A 17,497-nucleotide genomic window follows, 5' to 3' on the forward strand; every position below is an offset into this window, starting at 1 on the left:
TTAAAATTGAACAACTTAGTACACGTTAGACGATCTATTCAAGAATAAAATACATTCCTCGAAGTTAACATAGGTCTATTAATAAAATTGATTAATCAAAGGATTTGACTGATTTTGTGGAAGAGGGAAATCTGCTTCACCCTATCGTAGTATCGTTACATTCTTTCACACCCAAGATTTTTAACTCTTACCAAGAACAATGGAGCATTTCTTCGTTGAAATTTTATGACCAAAGAATACATTGAAAATTACAGGTACAAAACTAATGTAAATTAGGATTCATTCCCTATTGTTTTGGGAATATTTCTTCACTATTTCTTTTCTTCTCTTCAGTCAACATCCATTGACTTATTTTCCTCTCTAAAGTCTAAATTTTGATTTGTAAAATCCCCCTTTATTCTGTGTCTGTTAGTCACAAACAATAAACAATTTCTAGTCAATTTGTAGGCTGCAAAACCCAAATTTTAGTTTTTTAGCTCTTACCCCTTCTGGGTTTCTAGTTTTTACTGTGAATTTTGCCCTAAATCAAGAATATTCTTGTTCAAGATCTTAATTTGGGCTTAATTTGTTGCATACCCACCAATTTCTGCTTGTTTTTGGTGTAATTGTAGCTTAAGTTTTAGTGGGTTTCTTATATTCTTTCTTGTTTTTCAAGAACTTTTTGTTGATTGAGTGTTTGTCACTGATCTGGGTTACTTTGAACTGGGTATGTTAGGGTTTTAGCATGGAGCTAAAGAAGGAAAAGATTGTAAGGTAAGTTTCACAGTAATTCTTTACTTTTATTTTGTTAGTATATATGCTACTGTTTAATTTGATGTAATTATGAGGTAATTTGGTGAATATTTGTGTTAATTATGGGTATTATTATGTAATTATAGGTTTCATTCTGGTGAGAAACTAGACCCTGATATTGTATTGCCAAAGTCAGACCCTAAAAGATTAGATAAGTCATCATCTACTTATAAGCTTTCATCAATTTACTATAATGGAGGTGGGAATTTAGGGGTTAGTGGTAGAATAGGAGAAGCATATAAGTTTGGTAAGACTAAGGTTTTGCCAGAGGAGGATGAAGAGTCATGGAGGAAGAAGATACTAGATCCTGGGAGTGATATTGTGCTGAGATGGAACAAGATTTTCATTGTTGCATGCTTGCTGGCGCTTTTCATCGACCCGCTCTACTTTTACCTGCCTGGGATATCTGGAAATAGTAAGACTTATTGTGTGAAAACTGATTTGCATTTGCAAATTTTTGTCACCTTGTGTCGGACTGTTGCGGATCTCTTTTATCTCTTGCACTTGATTATCAAATTCAGAACAGCTTATGTTGCTCCTAGTTCTCGGGTTTTTGGAAGGGGCGAGCTTGTGAGAGACCCCAACATGATTGCACGGAGGTACTTCAAATCTGATTTCTTCGTTGATGCCATTGCTACATTGCCTCTGCCCCAGGTATGGTAGGCTCATTATCATTTACTTTCATTTTGATGAGTTTATGATCACTAGAGTAAGGTTGAAAGTTACAGCATATTTTTTGTAGTGTAGGGGATATTCATACATTTAAAATGACACATGCATGTGACATTGATGCTTTCTTTGAAAATGCTTGTTGGGGAAAGAATGGCACGCATCTTATCTTATGTGTACTAGCTGATTTGTGTGACTTTATTTGTGTATAGTTGGAATTTGGGTAGCATGTGCTTTATTCCCCCCCCCCCCCCCCTTCTTTTTCAATTGGATGCTTCTTTCATTACTGAATAGGTTCTTTAGATCTGTGATTTGCGTAAAAAGATACAAGTTGTAGATTTAATGGCATTCAGACGTGTCAAAAAGTCCCAATAGGATGTGCAATGACAAGTTTGCAAATCATTTGAGTGCCTTAAGTGGTGCACCATCAACTGGATGTAGTTGAAAATTTATACTCCGTAGTTTTTATGAAGCCTATACTATATATTTGGGTTTTCAAGTTTCCTTGTGTCTTGATGATGCTTATGGTTCCATACCCTGCATTTATATCTCCAACACCTTATAATCTTTTCATTAATTCTTACGGAGTAGTTCTTTATTTAGGGGGCAATCTTGATTCTTGAGATTTCACATGTGTATCTATGAGAACGTCTTTTATCAGCTAGCCTATCACATATTCCTTGGAACATTATCCTACACACATGAGTTTATCATTGCTCTCCATTAAGTTAGGGCAAACACTTCTAAAACTGTATCTTTAAATCCTCTCTTTATTTTTTGACGAGTACCAATGTACAATTCCTGATGGTCCATGCTTTATCTCTTCCTTCTTGCTTTTGGGCAAAAAAAACTTAATTGACCAATAGAGAAAGCTATTCACAACTAGACAACCAAACAACATTGAACACTATCCATTATCTTAAGCTTAGTGACTTCTGAAAGACTGAAACTACAGGAATTTTTGACCACGGTGATAGAGTATTGGTGGCAGAATACGAAGTGAAGGCTCAAGGCTGTAGTAAATCTAGTAACAATTTTGGAGCAAGCACTTCCTTGGTAGAGTATAACTTGTGAAATCTGTCCCAAGTTATGCCTTGGGATTACAAGCTACGTGAAGATAGTGTATGCCAGGAGATATCATCTATCACCTATAATACTCATTAGCAGGCATTGGCAGAAGTGCAGAACTATGGTATGTAGTATCCCTAGCCTTTATTATGTCAGCCTTGTTTGCCATCCATGTGGGTTCTGACTTGAAGTAAGAAACAGTATCTTTCTTGGAAGTATTACTATTAGTTTTAATCAGTTATCCAGCTATATGGCTATATGCAAGCATTTTTTTTGAGAAACCACTTTCATCTATCACCCATTCTACGCAATCAATAGCCAAAGTTCTAGGTGTCAAGATTCTCCTTCAAACCCAAGGAATTAGTATTGATAAAGGTTGCTATGCTCTTCTCTTCACATTAATAGAGCTATTCTGACTTCTATTGTTTAAGGTTTGTTCTGGTCTGGTCTGAAAGTTTTTCTGGTCTAATATTTGTGTCTTGACTAAATTGTTATCTTCATAATTTGGTCTGGTGAGGTCTGAATTTTTCTGTTCTGATGTATCTGGTCTGATTTTAACAAGAATAGGTAGTAATTGCAGTTGCATACTTGCATTTGATTTCTCAAAAGACAGGTTTCTGCATACTTTATCTTTAGGATTGCTGCCCTTGTGATTTGATGCTAGGGGACTATGAACTGCAAAATAGACTATGGTACCTCCTGCATAAAGCCGTCTATCTCTTTGATAACTGCTAATAGTGCTTGAAGCAGTACATGTTCCCATATTTATTCTCTGTTCAAGAAGTTAGAAGCTCAAATGGAACTTTTAAGAGTGTAGGAAGACCAATTATCAAAAGTACCGTCCATCCCATCTGATGAGCTGAAGCAAATTGTTTTCTTGGATACATATAAACAGCCTAAAAAGCAGTAGAGATGGCTTTTTCAGGCCTGATTTGTCATCCAAAGCCTTTAAAATTGTTCCTTGCACAGAAACCAGCAATAATTGAGAATTGTCAGCTAAACATAAACGACAGTGCTTTGTCTCTAGAATGTTGAAAAATTAAGGCTACCAACTTTAGTAATTAGGACATTTATGCCACTGCTAACACAGACTGGAGAGCATGAACCTAAACTATGCTATTAGATCAGTAAGACTTTGAAGTTTGACCTGGATACTAAAGCAGTCATCTAGTAATTGGACCTGCTATGAAAGAAGAGTCTTGTGGAACTAATTTAAAAACCTACTGTTTGTTTTATGCAGCTACTGAGATGTAGGTATTTCTCCTAAAGCAGTCAAGTGTTTATGTATATGTATAGTTATATTGAATAAATGCTTTTATTGGGATTTGGGTTAAAATTTTTGACTGGAAAGAGTTTTAGTGGTTATGTACTTGTGTATATTAGTTATTTAAATAGATAGTTAAGTCAGTAATGACTCAAATGAGTATCCTTTCATAAAGATGTGTAGCACTATAAGGTTACATTCTGTGTTCATATCTTTGTATGGACTCATGGAATCCTGATTTTCCATCTTAAGAAATAAGAAGTTGACCTTTCATAATGTCGATGGATTTTTTATTTTCTGATAAAGAAAATTCAAAGCTTACAAGGATTTAGTATTTTATGAAAGGGATGTTTCCTTAGAAAACTTTGTTCTAATTTACTCATTTTTATATAACATTTTGAGACAATATTATATATACATTTTTTTCTCCATATATCTTTGCAGTTTGTAATCTGGTTCATCATACCTGCATCGAGAAGTCCAAGAACTGATCACAACAACAATGCTCTTGCGCTCATTGTTTTGCTTCAGTATATTCCTCGATTGTATCTGATTTTCCCCCTGAGTTCTGAAATCATAAAGGCCACCGGAGTTGTCACAAAGACTGCATGGGCTGGTGCAGCATACAATCTATTGTTATATATCCTAGCTAGCCATGTATGTATTTCTTATTATTTGTGCTTTTAGCTGAACTGTACACATGCACACAAAGTCACATCTAATAAACTGGGAGTTCCATACATGCAATTTGATCTTGTAAAAGCCTGGTATATAATTGGAATCAAGTATAAAAGCTGATATTTTTCAGGATTGAAACTTCTGCTAAATTTGCTTTAGCCTCAAGTATGGAGATATCCTTTTTATTTTCTATCTATTGAGAAGAAAAAAAAAAAAAAAAAAATTGTTAGCTTTCCAAATCCTTTATTTATCCTTTTCTGTAGTAATACTGAGGCAATTATTGATACTTTATATCAGAAATAATGAGATAAATATATAAATTAAAAAAATTCAAAACTTTGTATTTCCGTAGACACCTGTACTGTAGAGTAGGCAATTATTGATACTTTTCATCATTCCCTTTTTTTTTTTAGTTTGAGATTTTCCATCATACCACAAACATCCCCCCTCCCAAAAAAGTATTTATATCATTTTGGCACATTATATCAGTTACGTTCTGAGATATCTCTTGATGATGTGTGATGGAAAGAAGTTATGATTATCCTCATAATAACAGATATGCCAAAGAAATTGAGATCAATGGATATTCTTCTGTCGCTATTTTTATTTTCCTTTCTGTCCTGCCTGATCCAACTGCTATGTACTATGCTGCTGTTTTGCAGGTTCTTGGGGCAGCATGGTATTTACTTTCAATTGAGAGGTATACACACTGTTGGAAGTTCAGCTGCAGACATGAAAAAGTCCCTCAAAAATGCGAGCCTCATTTTTTAGATTGTAATATGGTCAACAATATAAAGCGTATGGCTTGGGCTAACACAACTAGTGTATTCAGCAACTGTGATCCAAAACAAAGTAAGAGCTTCACATATGGAATTTTTGAAGATGCAGTAAAGAAGAATGTCGTATCCTCCAATTTTATCCGGAAGTACTTCTATTGTTTATGGTGGGGCTTGCAGCAATTAAGGTAGACCCTCAAAACCATCATTGACATATATTTGATATACTAGAATAATAGCGATACATCTTCTTATTCAATTTTCTAGAGTTCAGTAATTGAGGAATAGTTTAATTAAAAGCTAATGCTATTGTTTATTTTTATAAATAAAAGCTAATGCAACAGTTAATTTTTATAAAAATGGGTGAGATTATTAATTTGGGCCAATTAATAGAAAAAGTGATTGCGTGAAAAATAAATACCGGTGTCATTAAAACCCAAATTTTCACTTTAGGGTTATATTCTGGTTGGTTGTTGCCGGAACTCTTTATTCTTACTGATTTGTCGCAAGGGTCACTTTATTTTTTTTACCAAACATGTCACCCGAGGTTTTTTTTTTAACCAAATTGTTACTTACCCAGTCAAATCTATCACACTTCTGTTTTGTGAATTGTCATAGTGTTATGGAGGGAATACTTTATTTGGAACTTGTTTTTCTCTTGCTCAAGAAATTGAAGGTTTGGGTTGTTCAAAGGTATTGGAAAGGGAAGCGATAACCGATACGATTTTTTTTTTTGGAGCAAATGCCTGAAAGACGACTAGAGACAAAATTATTATAGTGACTTTGGTTGAGCCCTATGGAGCCATCATGTGTTAGAGACTGTAAAGGAGTCTAGATGTTCTAGAAGTTGGTTAGGAGACTTTATCGTGGTAGCTCTGGTGTAATAGATGTCTTTTTTCATTTAATCTAATTTCTTGTTTTAAATGTTACATCTGGACCTGTAGAAGTTTTATTTTTTATTTTTACATTGTGAAAAAAAAAAAACCTAGTGTGCCTTTGCTGTTTCATACGTCAAATGTCAAAATGCTATTATGGTCTTATGGATATGTTTTGTCTAAAAGATGCTAATATGCCTTTCCATATGTCTATTACAGCTCATATGGGCAGAATCTAAATACAAGCACATTAATTGGGGAGACTTCATTTGCCATACTCATTGCAATTTTGGGTCTTGTCTTATTTGCACATTTGATTGGGAATATGCAGGTAATACTGCTAATCCTCTAACATTTATGGATGTATGTATTTTGAAGTATCCCTTGTAATGACAAATAATAGCTTGAAAAAGTTTTGCTTCTCAATGTTGAGGATTGGTTTGGTCGTCATTTCATTCTCTGAATCCGCACTGTTCGTGATTAATATTTCTGCTTGTAGTGATCAATTTTAACTTGACTGCACTTGCTTGCTGCTCTAGAGTTTTGTGGTCTGTTTTTTTACAATGAGACAAATGATAATCATAAGATTCATAACAGAAGTGTGCGACTGTGTGAGAGCCCTTTTTTTGGGTAATGTAGAGTCCAAATTGTTTTTAACATGTCACTATAAAGGTGATATTTCTAGGTTTTTTCCCTTGTGCAATTACCACTCTTCAGCAGCTCCTTTTTGACATTATTATTTTCCTAGCCCATCCAATCCTTGTACCCTTATTAAAAGATTCCCTATGAAATTTCATATTGTTTAGCCTGAAATATGGGATGGACGTTCATGCATCATGAATTTAAGATGTGCTTTCAAACTATGAAAATTGATATTGCACCAAGTTTTACTCCTTTACCAATGTGGTAGCAACCTGCATCTGACATGTCGTCCCCAAGGTTAATAGGTTGTGATTTGTGAAGGAAAGACTTGAAATATAGGGTGCGTGTGTGTGTGTGCGTGTGTGTTTTTAATGATTATTGTCGGATGCTTGAGTAGATACTACTCCGTATTCAAGTTCTTTTGAGTGGGCTGTTGAATTTGCACTAGAAAATTGGCCAATATCTTAACGTGTTGATTCAACTTTGTATGGTAAAAAGAGGTATTTTTTTTGTAAAAAAACATTATAAAGGAAGATAGAGAACCATTTGGATGGAATCACGATTTTTCAGTCACAGACTTGTCTCATTTAAAAAGGAGTGGGATTTTTGTGATGAAAATTTTCTTATGGCTGTGATTGTCCTGTGCGTTAATAAAAGATTGCAGATTATTTTTCTGAATCCTTGAATTTAATGTGTTTTATGTAGACTTATCTCCAATCCATCACTGTAAGGCTTGAGGAGTGGAGACTCAAGCGAAGAGATACTGAAGAGTGGATGAGGCATCGACAACTCCCTGAAGATCTGAGACAGCGTGTCCGACGTTTTGTACAGTATAAATGGCTTGCAACTCGAGGTGTGGATGAAGAAGCAATCCTGACTAGCTTACCTGTTGACCTACGTAGAGACATCCAGCGTCACCTGTGCTTAGATCTTGTTCGAAGGGTATGCCTTCAGTACCCAATGTTTATTGCTCTAAAGCTTAGATACCTGGTAGGAAGATCATTTAGATTTTCAATGTTTATTGCTCGAGTTGAGATATCAGCGTGACCTCCTTTTTCAATATTTCTTTCTTTTCTGTTTTTGATTTTTCTTAGTTCATTTTTACCAGCTAGGAAGATTGTCAGATACAATATGCTTCATTATTGAGATATAGCTAGCTTGGTGTGGTCATTGCACAAGGGAAAAAACCTAGAAATATCATCTTTATAATGACATCTAGGTAAAATTTGTTTGTGAGTGAATATGGGGACAGAAAAATAACGTTGCATGTGATGAGGAGAGATATAGAAAGAAATGACAAGTAAAAAGGAAAGAAAACATTTGTTGCAAATTATTTGTAGTATCCATTTATGGTAACTGTTGCAAATAAATTGAAACAGAGGTAGTGTGTGTTTATATATATATATATATATATATATATATATATATATATATATATATATATATATATATATATATATATATATATATATATATCCCAACATGTTTATATGCAGCAAGACACCTTCAAAAAAATTATTAATTGGGTCTTTGAAAATTGCGTTTTCTTACGTATCATAGGCTTCATTGCTTATACATCAAAAGGTTGATGTGTTTTCTTTGTCCTCTGTTGCCTGCTTTATCTCTCTGCAATACCTTCTTTGTCCTCTGTCCGTTTCATAAATCGTTAAATCAAGAGGACTGTTTCTGTCAGTTGGCTGAGGGCTTTGACAGAATACAACAAAGCTGTGTTTTCAAAACATATAAAATATATTAATATTTACGGTTTGTGCCTCTTTTTACAGGGCGTCACGATCCTGCATGAAGGCAGGTTGTGCTAACTGTGAATATCTGGCTGTTCATTTGTGTCCCTGTTTAGATGCTTACCTTTTGGTACTTAGGAATTTCGTTTCCAGTGTTTCCTGGAACTGTGGAGTGTACTTATTGTGATCAAAGATGAGAATGGAATCACTTTTGGTCTATTGGAACAGAGAAAGCATGTGGTGAACTATGGGATGTTAAAAAGAGAAATTTTTTTGCCATAAAAGGAATAAAGACCAAGTAAGAAGATTAATAAAGTAACAATTAAACGAAAAGTAAGAACACAAAGATAGTACCAAATAAGCTATTACTTTGTAATAAATTCTTATTCCAGATTGTCAAGGAAAGCCGTTATTGCCTTATTCTTTTTTTTTTTTTTTGGGCGAACTTATTCTACCAATATGTGAAAAGTCCAAATCAAGTTTATTTTTACCTACGAGTGAAGTTCAAATCAAGTGTTAGATTAACATGAAACTGTTAACTCTTTTTTTATTTGTTAAGTTATTAACTCAGGCTCATAAATTATAAATTTGCTAATTTATAAATTCACTGTCAATCCTTGTTTGGATCAGTGATAAAATTGATGATCCGTCATTCAAATCGATAAATTCAATTGCAGTTGTTGGCTGGTGACTGGTGAGTGAGTTTTCTGGCAAACCTGCTCTCTCCTACTCTGAAAGGGTGCATGGAACTGTATATCTCAATTGGTTTTGTCATCTACCTCGGCCAATTTCATAGTTTTCTGTACTGGTCACTGAAGCGATTATACCTGTGTCTCGCTTACATTTGAGTTCTGCCCACAACATTTACTTTCAAATAATATCTTGCTCGTACAATAACCTTCTCTATATGCTCTGTTTTGATGCCACACACTAACCAGCTACTCTATATTATGCAGGTTCCTTTCTTCTCACAGATGGATGATCAGCTACTCGATGCAATATGTGAACGTCTTGTATCTTCATTATGTACAGAGGGTACATATATTGTTCGAGAGGGTGATCCTGTGACAGAGATGCTTTTCATCATTCGAGGTAGATTGGAGAGTTCCACCACAAATGGAGGTCGAACTGGATTTTTTAACTCGATTATTTTGAAACCTGGAGACTTTTGTGGTGAAGAGTTGCTTGGTTGGGCTCTTCATCCAAAATCCTCTCTCAATCTTCCTTCTTCAACCAGAACTGTGAGAGCCTTTGTTGAAGTGGAAGCCTTTGCCCTTAGAGCAGAAGATCTGAAGTTTGTAGCCAATCAATTTAGGCGCCTTCACAGCAAGAAACTTCAGCATACATTTCGGTTTTACTCTCACCATTGGAGGACCTGGGCTGCCTGTTTTATACAAGCTGCTTGGCGGCGGTACCAGAGGAGAAGGACAGCAAAAGGTCTTTCATCCTTGGATTCTTTCGCGTCTGAGAGAGATGATGACGATACTAGAGAGTATGAATCGTGTGCAACTCCTCGGGCAGTATCAAGCCTAAAAGTGACATTTTTGGCTTCAAAATTTGCAGCAAACACCAGGAGAGGTGCTCAGAAGATTAAGCTGCAGAAACCGGAAGAGCCTGATTTTTCTGCTCCTGATGATGATTGAGCACATACTATATATATGTATAGAAAATCTTATAAACTTATGTTCAAAGGCTGAATGGCGAAAAGAAGCCATGAGAGCAGAAGCCAATGTTAAGCCGTACACAAAATTGCTGGATATTTCTCTTGGTCAGCCATCATCTGCATTGTTTTGCATCTGAATTACCTGCTGGTGCACACAGGAGAGAGTTGTTCGAGAATTGCAATGTGCAACAAAGTGAAGATTTGGACAAGCAATTCATTGAATTTACTTACAGGAATTATGTACTGGGTAGCAATATAGTATTTGATAAAATGAAATTGAATTTTTTGAACCCGGGATCGTTCAATGCCTGACTGCCTGTACTTGTCACGGAAATATGACAATCATATATAGATGTACTATACACTAATAACACGACGATATATATAGCATATCCCTGTTATTTTCTTTTTGTATTTTTTAATGGTTTGCATACACGATAATTGGTTGTATTCCTGGATTTTCTTTCCTTTAGTATCAGTTTAGCAACTGTATATATTTTGTTGCATCTTCGTACTAAAATTTCTTTTGAGTGGTTTGGTCGTTATGAAGTTTGATCTTTCCAGTTCAACTTGGCATAATATAATCATGTATTATCACTAGTGTTTGATGTCAATCTGAAGATTTATATAGGTAAACTATATAAAATACTCATACTTGGGGGTTGTTTTGGTATCTAAAATACAATTTTTTTTCTTTTTTTTTTTCGACACAATCTAAAAATACAAGTTCTTGACAATTGGAAAACTTGTAAATAAATGGCCTAAATTTTAAATGGCTAATACCGTTAACACCATTAGCGATTTTATCCTATTTTTCCCTATAATATTATTGTTTTACCCTTTGATAAATAACCTATGTTTATCATGATGATAATCCGGGAATCATCAAATAGCTTTTGTATACCCGAAATTAATATTTAAGATTTTAACTTTTTTGGAAAATAGCCAAAGGATAAAGAGCAATCGAAGAAAAATGAAAACTGGGTCCCTCATAAAACCAGAAGTTAGCTGAGGAAGAGCAAGAGGAGGAGAAAGAGAAACAAACAGGGGAGAAGAAGTTCATCAGTGATAATGTTAGCAACTTTTACAGAAGCAGCAGCTACTGCTTCTACTTCTTCTATCTTCTCATTTTCTCTCTCCTCCCCTCTTAAATTCCATCATAAGCCCAGAATTCTTGCCTGTAAACCTACCTTTAGCCTCCGCACCAAACCCACCTCTTGGATTGCAGCTGCTTCTCTCTCCTCCACTACCACTTCCAGGTAATTTTTTTTCCCTCTTTCTGTATATATAATATAATAATAATATATGAGCTAATTCTTGCTGACTTTAGTATTTTGGCAATTGGGTGTTTGTAATATTGTTCTATTCTTGCTTGAATTAATATTTTGGTAATTGGGTGTATATGATTTTGTTCAATGAAACATTTGGGTTAGTGTTTTCCTTTAATTTTTGTTGGAATTGATGCATTTTAACTGTTTAATGTTCTCTGTAACAAGTTTGAGGAGGTGGGTGCCTCTAATTTCTTAGAGTTAATTACAAATGTTGAACCTTGCTTCATTTCAGATTAGTATATGTAGTAAATTTCTGTATGCTAACTTGGAGAGAGCAATTACCATTGTACATCCAGGTGTATCGTACAACCAAGGCTGTATTTTGGCTTATTTTCTCAATTGAGGGAGCCCTATATGAGAAAAAATTGAGTGTGGATATAACGTATGCCGTGTATATGGTACATCCGTATAATGGACATCCCGAACTATGATAGATGCTTAATTTTTTTATTTGGAACTTTCAAGCTTGTGAATTTCTATTAATTTCTTGAAGAATTGTTGCAGTTTTATGCTCTCTGTGACCTTTGAGGAAGTGGATACCTTTGATCTTTGAGTGTTCATTAGTCAAGGTTAACTTGCAATAAATCTGAATTATAGCATTTTTTGACTTGAAAATGGTTGGTTTTCTCATTGCAGTTGTGAAAGCTCAGTGTTTGATCCATTGGGTATTGAGCAAGATAAGTCATGGGATGTAGCTAGTACCTGGGATGGTGTTCTGAAGTTTGTTTCACAGACTTTTGAGAGTAGTTCAAGTACACGAAAAGACAGAACATCATCAGGTCGAAGAGTTGCAGGTGTGATTTTTGACAGGTTTTGTTCTTATAATGTTTCATAATTTTTTCTGTGGTTGTTGTCTGAGTGAGTCTTTTTAATTTTGGTAGTGTTAATTGACAGCTGCAATTGAAGATAGTTCCATTGATTTTGGGGACTTCTTTAAAGGCCCATTACCTGGGAAATTTCTGAAACTGTTGGGGTTATTGGCATTGTCTCGACTTGGGATATATGTGCCTCTTGGTGGTGTGAATCGAGAGGCCTTTGTGGGTAACTTGGATCAGAACAGTTTCATTAGTACTTTGGATTCATTTTCTGGGGGTGGAATCGGACGACTTGGGATATGCTCCCTTGGAATTGTTCCCTATATTAATGCTCAGATTGTGTTTCAACTCCTTTCCCAAGTCTACCCAAAATTGCAAGATCTTCAGAAAAAAGAAGGCGAAGCAGGGAGGAAAAAGGTTCAAAAGTATACCCAATATGCTTCAGTGGGGTTCGCTTTGGTACAGGTGAGGAAGTTACATACAAATATGAAAAGCTAACCTTGTCGACTCTTAAGAATTTTCACTGGAAAATCTTCTACAATTTGGACATAGATACCAAATCTTAAAATTTCCCGTACAAGAAATGATATACTATTATTACAAAAAGTGAAGTAACCACGATCAATTTGTACTTTAGATGTTTGGTGCTGATTTAGTGCATATTTGAGACCCTACTGAATTGTCTTTATAGCTCTAATGTTTCTGATTTGGTAGCTCAATAGTTGTTGCTATCATCCTTCCTCACCATAATGATACATACAACTTTAACATCGGAATTTACATGCTGTATAAATCATTATAATAAGTGAGAATGTTGTCTGCAGATCCTTCTGGCTGTATTAATCATTATAACTACCTAATTACAGTACTTAGAAATATTGAGTGCATGACTTCATTTTGTTTGTCCTTAACCCAAAAGCCTATGCGCTTCAGCTTATTTCTATGATGAACTATCAGAGGTTTCTTGATTTGTGGTTTTCCATATAAATCTAGTGTGACTTACTCTCCTGTGCAACTATAAGTTTCCAATTATTATTCTTCAACTTGAATATTGATCACAGAAATCAATTTTATCATTTGATGGTTTTATCAAAAGCCATGAATGCTTTAGTATTGGCTTGATGTTTTTAACAACTTTTGCCTGAAGAAAAAAAAAACCTTTGTGGTGCATTGAGAGAAAATGCTCATTTTATGACAGGCAATCGGCCAAGTGCTTTTTCTACGTCCCTATGTCAATGACTTCACCACTGAGTGGGTTCTTTCATCTGTTATCCTGTTAACACTTGGTTCAGCATTTACAACATACCTTGGTGAACGTATCTCTGACCTAAAACTTGGAAATGGTACATCTCTACTGATCTTCACCAACATCATCTCGTACTTGCCAGCATCTTTTGGAAGGACAGCTGCAGAGGCATATCAAGAGGGAAATTACACTGGCCTTGCCGTCATAGTTGCATCATTTGTGTCATTGGTGTTTGGTATTGTATATGTTCAGGTAAGGAAGAAGATATATAGTGTAAGAGGTATATATTACAGGAGAAGCTAGATGCTTATGTGGGCTTTGACGAAATGTCTCAGGAAGCTGAGAGGAAAATTCCAATGAACTATGCATCAAGATACTCTAGTAGAAGTGGAGGACTTCAAAAGTCTGCTTATCTGCCCTTCAAGGTTAGTTGGTTTTGAAGGCATTGATTAAATTTTACAAGCTTTAATAAATATTGCAAATTCTATTTGATGTTGACAACAGTGAAGGGTTTAACAATGATCAAGGCTTCCCATTAAAAATATAAAAAGAAAAAAAGATCAAGACAAGTTTTGTACACCCTCTGTTCTTTAATAAGTGAGCCAATGTGTTTTATAACTTTTATATGATATCAACTAATTATTTTATTCTCTTCGCTCTTTTTTATCTAATAATTTTTTTTATGCAGGTGAACAGTGCTGGAGTAATGCCTATTATATTCTCAACATCATCATTGTCTCTTCCAGCTACACTTGCACGTTTCACTGGTTTAGATATTTTAAAGAAAGCTGCAGTTTCTTTGACCCCTGGAGGTAATAACAGTAGAGTGTTTTTGGTATTGTCTAAGTTATTTTTCCTAGGCGAATTAGAATTTATGGACTGTCATTTCACCTCCATGGCTTCCCTGAAGCATGAGTTTCTATCCTAACAACTTAACTGCTTGAGGAAACTGTAGTGAAATATACAGTAGATATTGAGGAATAATTGAGAGTTTTATCCAAAGAGAAAGAATTGCTTACATCAGAAGCCTAGCAACAAGAGACCTTATAACAGCTATCAAGAAAACTTTTCTTGAGACTACCCCTCACCTGTAGATTCCTAAATTCTCTCTTGTATCTTGTGACATAAGTCTTGAAGTACTCCCAAAGAGGTCCTGTGCATGCTCATTTGCCTTGCTCTAAAGAGACATACGTGGTACCACTCTACCAATCCACTATCATAAACATTGCGTTGTGGCTGTTTATTGTTCCAGTAGGAGCTGAATCATCCATTCTGCTCACCCAAGTTTCTCGCTAACAAACCTACACTCAATATGAACAAGACCGAATTATCCTCATCAAACAATTGGACATCTTGCAGATTGACCAAGTCTCTGTACCATGGACTTATGGTAAAAGCTAATATTCTCTAAGAGTCAGCCATCATCACCATAATACATGTACAAAAAGAAATATTGTAACTAAATCCTTTTATCCAAACACATTGTTATGTAAGCTACTATTTTGTACTCCGTATCATATTGTCTCTATACGTTCCATGATTTGTTTTTTTTTTTTTTTTTTTTTTTTTTTTTTTTTTTTTTTTTTTTTTTTGGTGTGTGTCTGTGTGTGTGAAGTGACTGGTTTAGTTGCTTTGTCATAGGATGCTTTCGCATACTTTTTCTTATAACAATTGATTGGCTATGACCTTTATTTTGATGCTTAGTTAGCCTGTGTTGGCCTGTACTTTTAATTAAGTAGTGCACATGTGTATCTCTTAAATGATTATTTGCTTGTGGTGTTTGACATGGTTGGAGTAACAAAATGAATTTGATATAGAAAGTTTGATGGCGAAGGGTAAGCACCTGACCCTTGAAATTCGGGTTTTCTTTGGATGTGCCTTTTGGTTGGTTATAGAAGTAGGGGTATACTAAGATACTTAAAGGTAGTTATTTTGTGATGCTATCATATTATATGTTTGTTTTCTTTTTTCAACATTTCAATTGACCATAGAAATTTTATTTTTTTGTAGGTTCTTTCTATCTTCCAACAAACATCCTATTAATAGCCTTTTTTAATTACTACTACACCTTTTTGCAATTGGACCCTGACGACGTGAGTGAACAACTGAAGCGTCAAGGTGCATCAATTCCGCTAGTCCGGCCTGGAAAGAGTACGGCTGCATACATCAAAACGGTAAAATAAAATTAGTAAATTGTGCCTATTCTATACTTGTTAAGATAGCAGCTTTATTTCATCTTCTTCTAGCTAATAATGCATAATTTCTTCTTTGATTTAAATTCAATCTCCAACATATCTTCACGTGCATGTCAAAGGTTCTAAGTTAGCTGCTCCATCTTTTTCTACTTCAATAACTCCATCTATCTTTAGAAGTGCCCCCAAAACTTGCACAGAGTATGTATGTTGCTTCTGCACTCTGCTGCATTCTGATGCTGATTTGAGCTTCTTGATGAAATTCAGGTTCTGAGTCGGATATCAGTCCTTGGTTCTGCTTTCCTGGCAATTCTGGCTGCTGGTCCAGCAGTGGTTGAACAAGCTACTCATCTCACTGCATTCCGGGGGTTTGCAGGCACTTCTGTCCTCATCCTTGTCGGTTGTGCAACAGACACTGCAAGAAAAGTTCAAGCTGAGCTAATATCTCAGAAATATAAGAACATCGAATTTTATGATCCCGACAAAAACAATTAAGGGTGAGCTAAGTCAAGGCCTGGGGATAAAATGGGAAGATTTCTATGGCGTAAATATGTGTTGGTATTGATCCCTTCAAACTGTGCAGTAATTTGTCTTGTACTCTCAAACTTCTCTACATATATTGAATTTTTCTTATTGTTTTTTTAAATTAACACAATGGATGAGCATCTATGACTATTGACACAAAATCTAAACTTACAAACATTACTGAATGATTCTTAATGGCGGTCGATCCACTAGATAACCTGATTGAAGCGGTTTTCAAGATCAACGACAGTGTCTTTGCTTCATTGTCAGGAGATACTGGAGAGCTGAGTACTCCACTATAATATGCAAGGAGATACTGGGGAGCTGAGTTGGGTGGGTCTTTATTTGGGCTCAAGCCTCATCATTTGCAGGCCTGGGGGATGGGCCTTGTATGATGTATCGCTACCAATACCTAAATCTAACTTTGAGGTAGGCAGCCCAAATAGGGGCCCAATCCAACCTACAAAACCGAAAACATTTAAGCCCAAAATGTTTAAAAAAGAGTGAAAAAAATGTGTTCTAGATAATGATGAGATCTCTATCCTCTAAGATCAGAATAATGACATTGTATTTATTTCACATAAAGGTTATTGCAATGTCACCTAGCTCATCATGAAATATAAACCCTCGTTGGCTGTCGTGGCCATGGAAATGTACATAGCCGACCCATCAAAGTCGAGCTTGTGTGACATTGATCAATGCTGAATCATACTCGTAAGACATTGGATTGCGAAAATGAGTATTATCCACATTTAGCATCATTCTATAATTTGATAGGGACTAGGAATAATATAAATGGCCGCAAAGTTGGATGGCTGTTAGTGTCTAAGGTTAGCCCCCATTTGAATTCGCCCCTTCTAGCTCCTTGGCTATTTAAGAATCATGGTGCTTATAGTATACATAGCGATGTTGGGCTGTAATGCCTGATAATGACTTATTCGTCGGTCAAATGCCTTGAAATATAAGAGCTGTACTAAAAGATACAGCGTATATAGAGAATACTAAGTGACTACGAAAGCCAACATCAAATATTAAGTACAACCACTGGTTGACTGGTACAATTTGTATCAAATCAAATCTCTAATTGTTAAGGATCGCGATATATAACCTATGCATGGCACGCGTATTGGCATACAATGTAATTTATTGAGGGTACGACTCCTAGTCTTAGTCTTCCTCAATTGCAAATTCGCAATGCTTGGAGTTGCATGTGTGTAGC

The 17,497-nt window shown here is 35.4% G+C and overlaps 2 protein-coding genes across 3 annotated transcripts; both read left to right on the forward strand.

Moving 5' to 3' along the window:
- The first annotated feature begins 106 nt into the window (after positions 1–106).
- LOC110720617 (cyclic nucleotide-gated ion channel 17-like) lies at positions 107–10,619 on the forward strand. 2 transcript variants are annotated; one of them, XM_021899660.1, is made up of 8 exons: positions 107–254; positions 716–753; positions 879–1,446; positions 4,238–4,450; positions 5,134–5,435; positions 6,342–6,453; positions 7,470–7,706; positions 9,463–10,619. In XM_021899660.1, exons 2-8 carry the CDS (start codon positions 725–727, stop codon positions 10,147–10,149), a joined length of 2,148 nt encoding a protein of 715 aa, XP_021755352.1. In that variant the 5' UTR covers positions 107–254; positions 716–724; the 3' UTR covers positions 10,150–10,619. The 2 variants fall into 2 exon arrangements, with proteins under 2 accessions (XP_021755352.1, XP_021755351.1); XM_021899659.1 differs by lacking the exon at positions 107–254 and having other exon boundaries at positions 281–753.
- Positions 10,620–11,123: 504 nt separating this feature from the next.
- LOC110720618 (preprotein translocase subunit SECY, chloroplastic-like) lies at positions 11,124–16,396 on the forward strand. The gene is made up of 8 exons (XM_021899661.1): positions 11,124–11,428; positions 12,137–12,294; positions 12,395–12,780; positions 13,514–13,813; positions 13,897–13,986; positions 14,250–14,373; positions 15,572–15,735; positions 16,021–16,396. Exons 1-8 carry the CDS (start codon positions 11,241–11,243, stop codon positions 16,246–16,248), a joined length of 1,638 nt encoding a protein of 545 aa, XP_021755353.1. The 5' UTR covers positions 11,124–11,240; the 3' UTR covers positions 16,249–16,396.
- Positions 16,397–17,497: the final 1,101 nt, after the last annotated feature.

The sequence above is a fragment of the Chenopodium quinoa genome, unplaced genomic scaffold, assembly GCF_001683475.1.
Source record: "Chenopodium quinoa cultivar QQ74 unplaced genomic scaffold, ASM168347v1, whole genome shotgun sequence".
Taxonomy (NCBI): Eukaryota; Viridiplantae; Streptophyta; class Magnoliopsida; order Caryophyllales; family Amaranthaceae; genus Chenopodium; species Chenopodium quinoa.